General features: G+C 47.1%; 1 protein-coding gene and 1 long non-coding RNA gene across 3 annotated transcripts; both read right to left on the bottom strand.

The window, feature by feature from the left end:
- Window positions 1-3,444: 3,444 nt before the first annotated feature.
- LOC134161366 (uncharacterized) lies at window positions 3,445-4,011 on the bottom strand. Its single transcript, XR_009963953.1, has 2 exons — window positions 3,782-4,011; window positions 3,445-3,656 (listed from the first exon to the last, which is right to left on the bottom strand). It is a non-coding gene; the product is annotated as an uncharacterized LOC134161366 (long non-coding RNA).
- Window positions 4,012-4,713: 702 nt separating this feature from the next.
- On the bottom strand, window positions 4,714-13,126 carry LOC134161364 (C-type lectin domain family 4 member E-like). 2 transcript variants are annotated; one of them, XM_062614105.1, is made up of 6 exons: window positions 10,119-10,982; window positions 9,143-9,238; window positions 7,995-8,087; window positions 6,668-6,819; window positions 6,295-6,425; window positions 4,714-6,014 (listed from the first exon to the last, which is right to left on the bottom strand). In XM_062614105.1, the coding sequence occupies exons 1-6, from the start codon at window positions 10,165-10,167 to the stop codon at window positions 5,855-5,857; spliced, it is 681 nt and encodes a 226-aa protein (XP_062470089.1). In that variant the 5' UTR covers window positions 10,168-10,982; the 3' UTR covers window positions 4,714-5,854. The 2 variants fall into 2 exon arrangements, with proteins under 2 accessions (XP_062470089.1, XP_062470090.1); XM_062614106.1 differs by lacking the exon at window positions 9,143-9,238 and having other exon boundaries at window positions 10,119-13,126.
- Window positions 13,127-15,981: the final 2,855 nt, after the last annotated feature.

Genomic DNA, 15,981 nt, shown 5'->3' with positions numbered 1-15,981 from the left:
TTTACAGCCTGAATGCCTCTCTTACTGGGATCATAATGAAATAGCATTTCTTAGTGCAAAACACCAGCACCAGCTGCACAACTAGTTGTTGACCCACAGGATCCATCCACTCCTCCTCAGGCCCTTCCCCATCACTGACAGGATCAAGGAGAATATCACTTGGGCTCTCATGCCCTTGACCCCTAAGCCATGTAGTCGTGTTTGATGTGCTCCAGGTCTCCTCCAGGAGTATTGATTGTTGCCCACATGGAAGAGAAGCAGGGAGTAATAGTCTGAGGGAAGGACAAGCATCAGCAATATTTCCATATCATAAATACCACCCCTGGCAAACGGCAAACTTGCCTGAATGATGCATGAGGTTGGCAGATGGGGGCCTCAGTTCCTTAACAGAAGAGAATTGTCCCCTGAGGCAGAGGTGACCCCAACAAAGAGAGTACCTAAAGGCCACTTTTAAGAAACTTCCACTTAACAAGAGTCTGTCTAGGAGATCCAAAAGGGAACCACAGCAGCAGGTTAGCACCTCGGCTCTGTACTGCTTTGGTAGATGGGCTTCAATAACTCAGCTGTTCTGGGACACCACCAGTATGACTGAAGTCCCCGGTGCTCTACACCATGCCAGCACTGTTGCACCTGCATGGAGCCCGCAGTGTTCTACCACCACTCAACCCACATGCCTAGCAGAAATATGGGAAGTTCTGCTCATATGGCTTTGCCAGAAGAAATGCAAATGGCAGTGGTGGCTCTGTGGTTGCCTTGCTACATATCAGTTGCAGGAGAGCTAGAACTACACAGACTGCTTTGTTCTAGTGATACATACTGCCTGCTTCCTGCCAGAACTGCCTGAACTTCTAGCCTAGTCCACAGGCATGGGTAGGCATCTGGACAGAACAGGGTTGCAATTGCAGTACATGCATTGATTCGGCATAAACAAGAGCTTCCCTCATGGAATTATGTTTGTTTTCTGTAGGGTACTTGAATGCTTGTGGAGGAAGTAGAAGTGCTTGTTCTCATGTGGATACAAGTCATCAATAACTCCATTGTTTGGAACTACCAAGAGCAGGGTTGCTACACTCCCATTAAGAGTGCGATAGTGTCTGTTACTTGGACAGTTTTCATCCACTGCTTACATTTACTTTAATAACTCTTTGGTGATATCAGTAGCTGTGGAGGGATGGCCAGAAACCTCAGCAAAACCCACAGCACTCTAGAAACAGGAAGCCACCACTTGCTTTTCAGAGCTACGAAACAGTCTCTCAATTTTGGAATGACTCATAATGCTTTGGCTCTGCGGTGTAGCCACATTATATGGCTTCCACATCAGCCACTTTTTAGGCAGGAGGAAATGACGACATTGATCTGTCCTTCAGCACACTCATCCCAACCTTACCCACTACCCTCAGTTTTCCTTCCTTCTCTGACTATGTGAACAGTGTTGTGCAGTAGAATGGCTTCCCAACAGCCAGCACAGAAAGAAAGAAGATGAACCAGCAAGGGTCCTCCTGAGGGAGATGACCCATGGCACTTTTGCATATAGCACTGACAGAGCACACAGGGCTATCTACAGAAGTTAACAGAGAAAGGTTTTTTCTCCTTTTATTTTTCTTCTTCTTGTCCTTTTCTATATCTTCTGAATGGATATCAAACTGCAGAGAGCAGAAAGTGTTGCTGCATTAACTTGGCATGGAAGACTGCCCTCAGCTAGTTTGCTGAGATGTTTTCTGAAAGCAGAATGCAGTCCTGTCTCTTTCCCATTTTTGCTTCTCTTTCTTTCCCTGGTAATGCCTGACGTTTCTTTCCATCTCATCACAGAATCATAGAATCACAGAATCCTAAGGGTTGGAAGGGACCTCAAAAGGTCACCCAGTCCAACCCTCCTGCAAGAGCAGGGTAACCTAGAGTACATCACACAGGAACTTGTCCAGGCGGGCCTTGAATATCTCCAACGTAGGAGACTCCACAACCCCCCTGGGCAACCTGTTCCAGTGCTCTGTCACTCTCACAGTAAAGAAATTTTTCCTGATGTTCACATGGAACCTCCTATGCTCCAGTTTACACCCATTGCCCCTTGTCCTATCACTGGACATCACTGAAAAAAACCTAGCTCCATCATCCTGACACTCACCCTTTACATATTTGTAAACATTGATGAGGTCACCCCTCAGCCTCCTCTTCTCCAAGCTAAAGAGACCCAGCTCCCTCAGCCTCTCCTCATAACAGAGATGTTCCATTCCCTTAATCATCGTTGTAGCTCTGCGCTGGACTCTATCAAGCAATTCCCTGTCCTCCTTGAACTGAGGGGCCCAGAACTGGACACAATATTCCAGATGCGGCCTCACCAAGGCAGAGTAGAGGGGTAGGAGAACCTCTCTTGACCTACTACCCACACCCTTTCTGATGCACCCTCGGATGCCATTGGCCTTCTTAGCCACAAGGGCACATTGTTGGCTCATGGTCATCCTCCTGTCCACCAGGACCCCCAGGTCCCTTTCCCCTTCACTACTGTCCAGCAGGTCAGCCCCCAACCTGTACTGGTACATGCGGTTGTTCTTCCCCAGATGCAAGACTCTACACTTGCCCTTGTTGAATTTCATCAAGTTTCTCCCCACCCAACTCTCCAGCCTGTCCAGGTCTCGCTGAATGGCAACACAGCCCTCTGGTGTGTCAGCCACTCCTCCCAGTTTAGTATCATCAGCGAACTTGCTGAGGGTACACTCAGTTCCCTCATCTAAATCGTTGATGAAAATATTAAACAGCACTGGTCCCAGAACCGACCCCTGAGGGACTCCACTAGTCACAGACCTCCAGCTAGATTCTGCCCCATTGACCACAACTCTCTGCCTTCTTCCTTCTAACCAGTTCTTGATCCACCTCACTACCTGATCATCAAGCCCACACTTCCTTAGCTTATCTATGAGGATGCTGTGGGAGACAGTATCAAATGCCTTACTGAAATCAAGAAAAAACACATCTTCCGCTCTACCATCATCCAGCCACCTAGTTACTTGCTCATAGAAGGCTATAAGGTTGGTCAAACATGACTTCCCCTTGGTAAAGCCATGTTGGCTGCTCTTAATGACCCCCTCATCCTTGATATGTCTGATGATGCCATCCGTAGACATAGTGCTTGCCAGCAGCAGAAAGGAAAACAACTTCTCTTTCTACCTGGGCTGGTATCTGAGCAGGTGGGACAAAACCAACAGGGCATAGCTCCACTTACTCCATAACAAGATTCCCACCGGGGAATTTCTAAGGCTTGAAGAGCAAGATTGAGGGAGTGGGGAGAACTGGCTGTGCTTTCCTCTGCAAAAAGAGGCAATATGCAGGGGAATGAGGTATATTCATAGGATGTCTTTCCAATATGGCTCTTCTGATGTTTTCCCAGCTGAAAATAGCATCTCAAAGACTGGGCATCACAGGGTTTCTTGAGGAAAACCAGAAGCTAGCTCAAGTTTGAACCACCACAGTTTTATTTGTTTTTTTTTTCTGCAGTCAGACCATGTTTTCAGTATAAGTATCCTCAGAAGTGAATGTCACTGTAGCTCCTTTCCTATCCTCAGACTTGAGTTCCTTTCCAAAGGAAAAGTTAATGTGTCAAGGAGTGGTAAGCATCTAAGTCTTGCTCTAACAGGCAGTTGGGATGTGGCCAGGGTGTCCCCCTGTAAACAAGGACTGCAGATGTTACCATGAAGTATGCTAATCTGATAAACTTTTTGTCCTTTCCAGCCAACCTCATGGCTCAATGCAGGGATTGCCCTTCTGAAGCTTTCTGAAAGCACTATACCTGACATACAGTCTTGTATCGTCTTGCTGTGACACATGCTGCATCTTGAACCCAGACAAACTTGAGACTTAATGCTTGTTTCTTATAAGCTGAAGAAAGGCACATCTGTCAGATAAATCCATATTGAAGAATACAGTAAGAGGAAAGTTCTTGCTTTATTCTACATCTGTGCAAACATGTACTGTGTGTGGAGTCCATCCCTGCCTAAAACCTGAGTGCTGCTATTGGGATGGACTTTGCTCAGACACACAACTGAAACTCTTACCCAGAGTTTCACCACCTATCCTTCAACAGTGGACACACAAATAAGGGACATGCATTTACTGTATTGTACAACTAATGTAAAAGAATGGGTTCATACTCTGTGTGTGTGTGCGTGTGTCTGCATACAGGAACAAACAGGAACTGGAGGAACTTTCCTTCAGTGATTCTGCAGACAAACCCAATATCATCTCCCAAGATCCCTCTTTTGTCAGGACATCTCAGGAACAACTGTGTTCCAAATATGGGACACGGAGACTGTTTCTAGCTAGTTACATTTTCTTGCAAACCAGTCTTAAGGTGTGAGCTTTGCTCTGCTCTCCCAGGAGCTAGAACTGCAGCTGCCTCTAAGATTTTCTGTAATACATTAATCACTGTGTCTTATCTAACCCTTCTTCTTCCTCAAAACCCTGATGCTGTGGTTTCCATAAATGAGCTGGGGGAAACTGAAAAGAGAAGTCCATTGCAATGTTTTTGTTTGCTGCTATGTTGGACAGGACAACAAAGTTTGCTCCGTTGTGAAAAGATCCCAGCAACTTTAGAAAATAGGAGGCCAAGACCTTGTAAAAGCCGAGCTTTTGGTCCCGTGGCTAAAACAGAAACCTGGCAAATCACTTCTTATGAAGATGACACAAATTTGTGCTCAGATTTTAGATGAATTTAAAAAATAATAGATCATAACTGTTTTTTCAGGTTGTATTTTTAGTCACAAACTGGAAACTCCCAGCTCTTCAAGAAGCATGGATATCATTGATGAAAAGGAAGAATATACAGACAGAGGTGTGGGGAATTTGAGGGAAGCAGAGCAAGCTCAAGACTTCTGTGTGTTTGATTTACAGTGATGCCTCTTACAGGGGTCTTCTACCTTTTTCTCACGTTATAAATCCCTCCTGGGGAAACTCTGGCTTTTATCCTTCATGTGATATTTGATTGCTTTCTCTCCCTTTCATTGTCAAGCTTACTCCTGCCACATATCTCAGTAGGATCTCCAAAATCCATCTCCTTTCTGCTACAAGCTGAGCAAAAAGTTGTTGGCACTGACTACTGCACAGCCTGCTCTGTTGCTTCCCTGATTCTCCACAAGTGTTCAGAGCCTTTCTCACATGCTCTGCAGATGAACACTGGATTTTTCCTGCTCCTGGCCACTCCAGCACACTCACAGTAATATTCTCACCTGGAGGTATCAAACACACTGAAAAGTTAGAACCCTCATGCAGGGAGAAGGCTAGGTTGGTAGAGTGATGGGACTTGTCAGAAGACAGCCTCGTGCATTGAATGGATTTAACATTTACTGCTGTGGGGTTTTTAACTTATCAATGCAGAACCTGCTGAAGGAAGAAGGAAACATTAAAGGTGAACCATGAATAACTGATCCCTTCAGGGGTGGGCCAAGCATGCTCCACTGCATGCTCTTCTTTAAAATTCTGCTCCAGTGACTCTTAGGGCCAGTATCCTTCCATGGAACAGAGAGGGCCTTTTCCACATCATTGACTGGACAGGAGTCAAGGAAAATGCTGGAGGATCAGGGCACTCATCTGTGAAGGAGGACTGCGAAAAGGGTCACAGTAGGTCCTTGACATCAGCCTGAGCATTTTCATCCAGGACTGATCTCCATCTTGGAAAGAGACGCAGGGGCACAGGAGGGGAACTGATGTCCATCAGATCTGAGATTCTGTAGCAGGCTTGCTCACCCTGCATGGCAAGATGAAGCATTTGTGTGAGCTCAGGCCAGCTTTTCATCAGGTATCGTGGGAGCTGCCCTTTCTCAAAGGTGCTCCTTCAGCTCCTTCAACCAAAGTGGAGTTTCCTTCCTCAGACAGATTTGACTGGCAGTTCACAAATTCGATAGCAGCTTGTGAAGCACAGGACGTTATTCCAGTTACTGTAAGTGTTGGGGTCTCTGTTTCCCTTGACGTGAATTGCAGCACATTTTTCTGCAAAGAGTAAATTGGGTTCCCCGGGTTTCCAGAACCTGTAAAAGAAAGTTCCTCTATTGGGAATGTATTTGCATGCATGACAGCAGGGGTGAGGTCACCTCAAACAGTTGCGGAAGAGAAAGGGGAAGTTTACTGTAAGAGAGATCAGGAGTCATAGTTTTGACTGGAAAAGTAGTTGAGTTTTCTGACTTACAATGCAGTTGGAGACAGAAATCCCCCTCTGGCACATACCTGCCTTACACAGTGTATTGGTCACTTAGACTGAGGGTTGTGAATTACATACAGGAACCTTCCTCACTCCCCCAGGATACTCACGTGGTTGTCATATCGTATGGAGTCTGATCCACCCACTGCCATTGCCCGGGTTTGTAAGCAGTTAAGCCTATGTAGTATTTTGTTTCATAGGTGTTAGAAAATACTCCTTTCACCAAGTTGAAGAGGAAATCCTGGAAATGAGGGAGAGTGCAATGTCCATGAGATACAGGACTGAGCAGAGGGAGGTGGCAGGAGTCCCTGTGGAGTGGGGCTGGTGGCAGAAGGGGGCTGGTGGCCGAAGGGAGCTGGTGCTGAAGGGATGCACAGAGGACATCCATGCCCCCTCCCTTGCAGGACAAAGAGGGACTGAGTCCCCTCCCATGCTGACATTGCGGCTCTGGCTGCTGTGCCCCCCTCTCAGCCCTGCACATACCTGCTCTGCTTCGCTGTTGATCACCACCAGGTGAGAGCCCATCCCAGTGCAGTTCTGCTCGCTATCAGCCCAGGACATCATATCACCTGAGAGGTAGTAGCAGCTTCCTTCGAAGTGTTTCCAGCCCTTCGGGCAGCATGCCCAGCTCTCCTCTGTGGGGAGAAAATCCTGCTTTCAAACAGGACCTTTCAAACCAAGTCCTTCAGCTCCATGAGCTCAATGAAGGGTCCCAGATGCTGGGGGAGGCATTTGAACCACACCTTTAGTCTGGACAGAGGGTAAATGCTCTCTTCCATGCTCCACATGTAAAGTTATAAACAGCCTGAGAGGTTTCTGTCTCAAGTCCCCTGCCTGAAGTGTCTTTCCCTTTCTCTATCTGTTCTGCAGTGTCCATGCAACCCCTGATTGGTGAGAGACACAGTTTCTGCCTTAGCATTCTTGAGGAAGCAAGATGGGAAGTAGTTGGCTCATGTTCCTCTAGGAACACTTCCATCAGAGAAGTGTTGTCCAAGTGTTTAGCTCTCAACTCATGCAGACTGACAGACATGTACAATGAACTGCTCTGACAGCCTTGCCACCCCAGACAGTTCCTTAGACTAGCCAGGCTTTCCTAGAGATCTGCCTCATTTCCAGAAAGCTACATCATGGATCAGAAATACACAGATATATTCTCTCAAATCATGAGGCTACATGAGAACAGATCCCAAACTGAGTTGGGGAATTCGCACTGCAAGAATTCAAGCACTTGCCATTGCTGTCATTTCATGTGTGGTTGCAGCCCAGCTCTCCATTACTCTAACTTCATAGAATCACAGAGTCATAGAATAGTTAGGGTTGGAAAGGACCTTAACATCATCTAGTTCCAACCCTAACTATTCCAACCCTAACTTGCATAACAACATCCTCTTACCACTCTGTCCCTCACACTGAACATGATGCTTGTGTGAACAGGCAGTGAGCCAGCACAAGGAGAGGAGCTGGATTGAATCAGCCCTTACAAAGGGATGGAGCACTTCCAGCTAGATCAGTGAACTGGAATAGCAGTTGAGGACTTGTGTGAGGGCCAGTGAGAGGAGAAGAGTAGGAAGAGTAGCCAGAAGTAGGTCTGGAAGAAGCCACACTCCTCCACTGGTCCAGAATAGGTTTCTATAGCATCCTAAGAAAACCGGCAATACAGCATTCTCGTCCCTCAGTTCTCAAGCTTCCTTCTTTAAAACAGTCCAGCTCTGCCTGACAATCACATTCCCAAACTCAAAGGCTAACTGAAACCAGAGTAAATTTTGGTGAGTTTCTTAGAGTTGCTTAGGAAGCTCTTAGCATCACTCACCTATGCCTCCAGATACGCTGGGGATGCAGCGCCACTCTGTAGCATTCTGGACCAGAGTCATGTACTGGCCATAGTCTCCATGAAGGAAAACAACTGGGAAGAGAAGAAAGAGAAAGAAAGTGATACTGTCATCTTTTTGTCCTCATCCATAAGCAACCTGTCCTATCCTCCATCTTCTGGCTGTACCACGGAGACTCCGTGTTAACAGCCTCAGAAATGGGTATTGAGTGAGATGAGAAAAGCGGATAAGAAAGGAGATGAGAAACAGCGGGCTGTTTCTCCCTCTAGTGGTCACTCCTTCCTTTGAGCGGGCATCGACTGGATGAGCTCCTCTCGGCTCTGCTGGCTGAGAGACTCATTTTCCCAGCTGACAAAATCAGCTTAGACATCCTTTGAGGATGAGGCCATGAAAGGGTCAAAGAAGTCATGGGATAAACTTAATAATGGTGGAATATTAATACAAATTCCCTGGTAAATCTTCCCAAGCACTGCAGCGTTAGAGCTTTTACCCTCATCAAGAAGGCCTTAACGCTGTTGAGCGTTAACGCTTCACCTAAGGGGGTTAAGAAAAACCACAGAAGAGTCATCACGGAGCAGAGTGAAACTCCAGGACAGTGCAAGCAAAGGAGTTCCCTTTCGGTCAGTCAGGCAGTGTGGCTGGAGCATTTGGATGGATTCACCCCCACCCTGCTAAATTATGGGCAGCCTGGTACCAGTATTTCCCAGAACATCACACTGGCTCCTTGGTTTCAATATTGTCACATGGAGCTCTGAGAGAGAGAACAGCTCAGGAGAGCCAGCATCCAAGAGCTGGCCCTCAGGGAACCTGCTCAGTTACTGCCTGACACTAAAGAGACTTCTCAGCTCTTGGTGGGAGCTGGTTTTGTCCAGGACTGGCTTTATTAAGGCAGGAGGCAAAGTGAGAGGAGCAGTGGGAAGGCCCTGCCAGGGAATAAACCTGAACTGTTGAAGGGACCCTGCTCCCTGAGTAAGAGGACAGAGGTGGGAGTGGGGCAGCAGAACAGGCTGCTTTGGCAAAGGGCATAAATGCCTGCAGGCAGAAAGGCTAGGGTATTGGTTTTCCACCTGACAAAAGGCAGTCAACTGCCTCCTTCATCCCAGGGGAATTAGCAGGGCCTGGAACCCACCAAGGCAGATGGTTACAATGGCGGTTTTGATGGCAAGGCCAGACGCAATGAAGACCCAGGGGTTCAGCAGGGAGCAGCGTCTCTCTTCTGATGAGGCTGAAAAACACAAGGCGTGAGTGGGAATCCCCCAGCCCAGAGTCGGGGGCAAGATAACCCAGTTGGCTCCATATCCCAACCTGCTGCTATCCTTGTTCCAACGCTGGGGAGCCCACAGATGCTGTAACCAGGTCCTGTTGCCCATCATTAGCAGTGGGTCAGACCCACAGAGTAGGGCAACACAGGGGCTGCCCTGAAGCTGCTCTTTCATTTCCCTGTTTATCACCAGTCCCACCTGTACTCTTCCCAAACTGCACTCCTCTTTTCTTGTGTCCTGTCACATTTCCTTTTTCTTCAACACATCTTCCTTGTTGCCCTCATTACTTCTCTCTTGCACTGGATGATCTTTCTGTTCCTCCCTCTTCTTCATCTCTCTTTAGAGCTTCTCAGCCAGCTTTATTTTGACTCTATCCCCAAGGCCTTTTACATAATAGTATATATTCACTCAAAGGAATGACTGTCCAGCTCAGTGTTTGCAGAGGCAGACACACAGAAGAGATTGTTTCCACAGGGAAAACAGCCACTTTGAAGCTCCAGGGAAAGCCCTCACTTGGCTCTTAGAGACACCAGAGATTGCAGCAGTGACTTGTACCTACCTTGATGCAGACAGTTCTACCTGGATAATGATAATACGATAGCACTCTTCAGTCCCATCATTTACAGAAAAAAGCACTGAAGAGGATGGCAGACCATAGTCTGCCTGGACTTTCATTCCCCCTGGCTCTGGGAAAAAGGTCACTGCTCCCAGCCTGGGCCCTCCCCAGTTCCCTCATCTGTTGCTTTGAGGCCAGCCACTGTACCATGCCCATTATCTATCCCAGCTCTTTGTCTCTCACCTCCTCCATCCACAGGAGGACAGAAAGGAAGGCTTTGTGGTTACCTGCAGTTCCAGGACTGACTCTTCCGTTGTGATTCATTATCTCTACCATGGTATCACTCTTCCTCAAGAGTCCACATTAGCAATGTGGCCACAAATACGGCCTTCCTCCTGCACAGAAGACTGCATTAGGGTAGTCCACACACTGGTGAAGAGCTTTCACAGCCTCTAATCCGGTACGCATAAAAAGCTGTAGCCTGGGTGTTCCCCACAGCACATGGAGATGGGGGAATTGTCATAGTTTCTCTGCCAGGATGTTTCACAAGATGTTCCTTGCAACACAGAAGCTTACAGAGGGAAATGAAAACAGATGAAGGGTAGTACCAACCCAGCTCAAACGACCGCCTTTTGCACATATTGAAGCCATTTCACAGGACATGCTACTGGCCTTACACCTTTGTTATTTGTTCTTTCCTGGCAAGTGAATATGTGTGTGAAAAGGCCTGTGCTGTTGGCATTCAGTAGCAAGGGGCTAAACCAACTCACAATGTCCTGCAAAAGGGAGTCAAAACATGGTAAGAAAACATATCTGTGACTCAGTCTGGGCAAGTCCCTATGTGAAGCCTGAGCCCAGTAACCCAGAGCACAACGAAGAACTTGACAACACTGTTGTTAACTAATTGCTCGGGAAAAGAGGATGGGGCTTTGAGTGGAGGCATTGCATATGACCTGTCACCATGGAGCTGGAGGTCAGAAAGGATCAGCAGGTGGTGTTAGAATCCCTGTGCATTACAGAGCTCAAAGTTTTACTTGGTCACAATAACAAAAGGCATAGCCATAGCTAGCGGTTCTAGCACGGCTCAAGGCAACTTGATTCAAAACCTTGCAGGTTTTGTCCCTAAGAAATAAATACCTGTAAGGATAAAGAATCCCTACTGGGTCTCGTACTCTGAATGGACACAGGTAGGTAGACAGCCTTTGCTTTTCCATGCTCCATCATCACTTTCTCCCTATGAAAAGGCATGAATGGATGTACTGAGGAAGGAATGGATGCAATAGCACAAGTGTATCAGTTGAAGTCTCAAAAGAGCAGGACACAAAACCAGCTACAAATGAGAACAACCCTAAATTGTGTGTAGAAGATATCCTCTGAGTATGTTTTTTCATGCACAGCAGGCTGCAAGCAGGGTCAAACCATCCAACATCTATGTTACATTGGAAAGATGGCCCATACATGTGCTTGCTGGTACTGTCATAGAAACTATAAGCTACTAGAAGGCACAAGGTACTGGATTCACAGCGCAGCGAGATCCTCACATGACATATTTAAAAGTTCCCAGCTATCATGCTGGAGAACAGCACTGAAATGCACCACAGATGTTAAAAAATGAGAATGCATTTTATTTGCCATTGCTTTAAAATACACTTGATTTTGTGCATACAGGCAGGGAGCTGACTTTGGCTGATCAGTATGTCAAGTGAAGAGGGTATAAAACTGTCAGAAGGAAAATGTGCTTAGTTCATGTGGTTTAAATCTAGTCAGGATGGATCTAAGCAGTTTACCAATCAATTCATCACATGTAATTAACCGGCAAACCATAACCTGTATATTCAGGATCAGCATCAGCAACCGAGATAAAGCACAACAGCAGACACAAAATGTCAACAGATAGATACAAATTTGTAAACGTCTTTAAGTAACTGATCCCCAAAAGCTCTAAACCCCACATACACACACATTCTCATGATTACTTGTGCAACTTCCCATGTTCCTCTTTTCTAAGAGCAGTGATTTCCCTATTCTTACGCGCTTCCTACTGGAGGTGTAGGGTACATGTGTATCCATGCCACTTCCTACAGTCTGCTTACCCACAGGCCAGTGAGAAACCACAAGGTCACATATGAATACTGAACTTGTGGGTCTGTATATGTTCCACCCTTACTGCCAGGAATGCAGGCTGCCCACTGTATTCAACAGGGAGGATGCTCTGCCATAGACAGGCTGCAGGGTGACTGTCAAACCAGATGTTGACTGTCACTTCCTTCCTGCTTCTCTTTGTTAAAAATGTTCTTGATTCTTCTAAACTTTGGCTCTGGACCAATTATTGTCTTTCTTAAAAGACTTTTCCTAATTCCATGGCAAATGAATTCGGGGCAAATGCCCTCTCAGATAGTTTCTGGTATTCAATTCACACACTTGTTTACACTGACATTCCTATTTTAGCAGTCACTGCTCTCCAGCCCATTTGACAAAGATGAAGGTCTGTGCAATGAATTCACATGAATTCACGTTGGTGTTTGCACAGGGTCTAAAGCAGAGAGAAAGCAAATGACTTTCTTTTCAGCATCACAAACCAAGCTACTGCATCCAGGAAATCAACAGCTGAGCTCACAATGCTCAGATGACAAATAGCTCTGTCCCACTCAGGGATAGAGTCACAAAGTGGTGGAAATAGCAAAACTCTGCACTGAACTGCACAGAACCTCCTTAGTAGCCCTGGTGCCAGGCAGCTAGGACCAGTGATGGGAAATGTTATCTTCTCAGTGGGAAGCTCCAGAATCATTGCAAGTACCTTTCATTTCCAAAATGGCAGGAACCTATTTCTCTTTCCTGCTCCATAAACACTAGCAGCATGCTTGAGGAGAGCATGTATCAGTGACCTCAGTATTCCTGTGGGTCTTTCCACAGTTCTGTAAGTAAAGATTCTCAGCCGTTTTCTATCTGCTCCAGTCATGAAGAGAGTCATGAGTGACCCTTGGTTATTTCACTTCACAAATATATGTGTCAGATCAGCGTGCTGTGGCAACAGGATGGTACCTTGCAGTACAGAACTGTCAGGGATTCCTGCCCCTGAACCACTGAAGACAGTGGTACTTGGTTATAACAAGTGCAGTCCTAGAAGAGGCACTGGAGACTCTTCAATCTACTTTCACACCCCCTTGCAATATAGACCTAAGTTAACAAGCACAGCATAGATACAGAGATCAATGGAACATGAACTAGGGGAAATACATCAGGCACCATTCCTGGGTGGATAAAACACCACCTGGGGAGCACAGGGAACAGAGTGCGTGAACAGAGCGTGGTGTGGCAGCTTTTGCAGCAGTTTATATGGGTAGCAAGCTTCAGCGGTGAGCTCAGCCAGTGGTCATAGAGAAGGTGCTCAAGGATGGCATCCTCTCGGCAGAAGGCAAAGAAGGCGAAGTTCTCTCAGAAAGGATTTGGCAACCCAGACAGGGGTCCCTTATAAACATGTAGCTGTCCAGGCGTCTGGCTGTTGTGAGTGCCAGAGCCTGTTGGTGATGTTAGATGGTGGCTGTCTAAGATGTGACCAGGTTGAGGCTTTGCTCTGCATGGTGGCAGAGCTATCGGAGAGGTGGAATGACCAAGGGAATCTGAGGAGGAGATTGACTGGTGGAGCCGTACTTGAGAGAAGCAAGCCAGCCACACGAGCCAAAAGTAATTAAGGATCCCTTACCATCTTGTCACCAGGGACCTAAGAGACAGGGGAGCTTGGAAGCAGATTACTCCTTAGAGTACATGGCATATTTATTACCCCCCAGCTTGTCACCTTCCCAAGTACCCCTCCACAACAGATTTGAGGCCCTGGTACTTGAGGATCAGGAAGACGAGGAATATGACAAAGTAGATAAGGGATCATCCAAGTGAGAAGAGTCGCCATGGGTGAGTCAGACCTTTTGTCATGACCAAATGTGTCAGGGACAATAGACAGTGGTCCGTGGTGAAACACACAAAGATAGAACAGTAATGTTTGTCCGCTTTGGCTCCTCCCTGGAGAGTCCTGCTTTGGCTGCTCCCCAGAAAAGTCCCAACCCTTGGAGACCTTTCTAGGTATTGCTGGCCACTTCTTCCGACGTAGGCTGGCCCCCTGTGTCAGAATGAGTGGGCATTTTTGTCAGTATAAAAGCCCAAGCCTCATGCAATGCAGGGAGGCAGACCTTAAGACCAGGCAGGTCAATGTTGCCTCCACAGGGACACCCGCTACGTTTGAGCCTGCCACCTTGAACTGCGATGACAATCCTCAGAGCTGGTTTTCTGATCATCATCATAGGGTCCTTGGGGTTGGTGAGATAACCAAACATCATGAGTATCTTTTACTATATCTGTTAGTATCTCTATATTTTCCCATATTAATAAACTGGTTGTGAGTTCTCTATTCGTGTCTCATCTCTCTCACCCGGAATCCTTAAACTCTGGAACACCAAATCTACTAGGAAAAAAGAGTGGTTGTGATTGGTGACTCAATCCTGAGAGGAACAGGGGGCTGGTATGTCAACCCAACCCGGCTTGACTCACAGGGAAGTCTGCTGCCTCCATGGGGCCAGGCTCAGTGATGTTACCAGAGAGCTCTGTCATCTGGTATGGATTAATAACTAACCTTTACAGTTGGAGAGGTCTGTATTGTATATGTGTAAACACATATTTTTTTCTGCTACCAGGCATTCATCCAGAATCAGGCTGCTCATGCTGTTTGTGTTTGTGTCAGTGCTTTCTGTCTGTGCTGACCTGTGTGGTTGCTTGTATGCGTGCTTCCTTTTTCTTCCATATGCATCTATATATGTACATATTGTACATACATGCTCAGTCTCACTACCATCTGGAGCTGGGGACACAGAGCTGCAGCAGCCTTGCCTCTGCTGGGCTATGAGATTCAGCAGCTCTTGCCACCACCCACAGCCATTCAGAGAACTACTCCCATTGATAAGCTTAGGAAGCCAAATCTCCTGATCACCTTGCCTCCATTACAGGTTCTCCCCTCTCTTTGGGAGCCAGAGAGAGGATTCAATTTCATAGGTATGACAGAGTCATACAGCCAGATGCCCACCAATGTTCTGTGAGGAGTTGGCACTGTTTGTCTGGGAAAGGTTAGGCAGATGATGTTTCCTAAGGCAAACAGAAGTGGAGTACAGGGCCCAGGAAGTGGTAATGGGTGGAGAAAAGGTGGGATTCATGGTGGCATATGGTCTGCAGTAGGACATTGTCCTGGGTTCAGCTGTAACAGTTATTTTTCTCCTACTTAGTAGCTGGTGCAGTGCTATGTTTTTGACTTTCAGCCTGGAAACAGCGCTGATAACACCGATGTTTTTAGCTGCTGCTCTGTAATGTTTACTCTGGCCAAGGACTTTCTGAGTCTCATGCTCTGCCAGGGAGCAGGGGAAGCCAGGAGGAAGCAGAGACAGGACACCTGACCCAAACTAACCAAAGAGGTATTCCACATCACAGCACATCATGCCCGCTGTATAAACTGGGGGCAGTTACCCGGAAGGGCTAGATCACTGCTAGGGTCTGGCTGGGTATTGGTTGGTGGGCGGTTGTATTCTCTTCCCTTGCTATTTCCCTTATCATTATTATTATTGGTGGTAGCAGCAGTGATTTGTGTTATACCTTAGTTACTGGACTGATCTTATCTCAACCCATAGGAGTTACATTCTTTCCATTCTCCTCCCCATCCCTCTGGGAGCAGTGGGAGGAAGGGGGCAGAGTGAGCGAGCGGCTGCGCGGTTCTGGGTTGCCGGCTGGGCTTAAATCATGACAGACATGAAGGCAATTCAATAGGCAACGCACCTGTGGAAGGGACCTTATGTGCAGCAGCCCTGCCCTTTCCTGCCCCTTTCCTGCCCCTTCTGCAGCATGGTTTGGCCTGGGCAGGTAGGTCCTTACAGGAACCACTGGGCTTTAGCTTCCCAGGAAGGCTGCTGCATCAGGTAAGCTTGGGATCAGCTCCAAGTTGGGAAGAAAGACTTCTTCCTCGAGGTGACACTGAAGGCCCTGGTCATTTTGCTGCTGGGGACAGCTCCTCACACTTGGTTGGAGAATGGCCTGACCTCGGTGAGACTCCTGGCACAAGCTCCTGTTACTTTCTGGAGCAAGACTTTCCACCATGGAAACAAATCATAGAATCAT

Source organism: Pezoporus occidentalis, unplaced genomic scaffold (assembly GCF_034315485.1).
Source record: "Pezoporus occidentalis ecotype Australia unplaced genomic scaffold, CSIRO_AGI_Poc_V1 ctg172, whole genome shotgun sequence".
Taxonomy (NCBI): domain Eukaryota; kingdom Metazoa; phylum Chordata; class Aves; order Psittaciformes; family Psittacidae; genus Pezoporus; species Pezoporus occidentalis.
The sequence above is the reverse complement of the archived record's forward strand: the minus strand, read 5'-3'. Positions and strand labels throughout refer to the sequence as shown.

Coding starts and splice junctions, on each gene's coding strand:
- LOC134161364 (XM_062614105.1), bottom strand. CDS start 10,167: ATGGTAGAGATAATGAATCACAACGGAAGAGTCAGTCCTGGAACTGCA. Junction 9,239..10,118: donor AGTCAGTCCTGGAACTGCAG/GTAACCACAAAG, acceptor TGTGTTTTTCAG/CCTCATCAGAAGAGAGACGC. Junction 6,015..6,294: donor CCATACGATATGACAACCAC/GTGAGTATCCTG, acceptor TTTCTTTTACAG/GTTCTGGAAACCCGGGGAAC.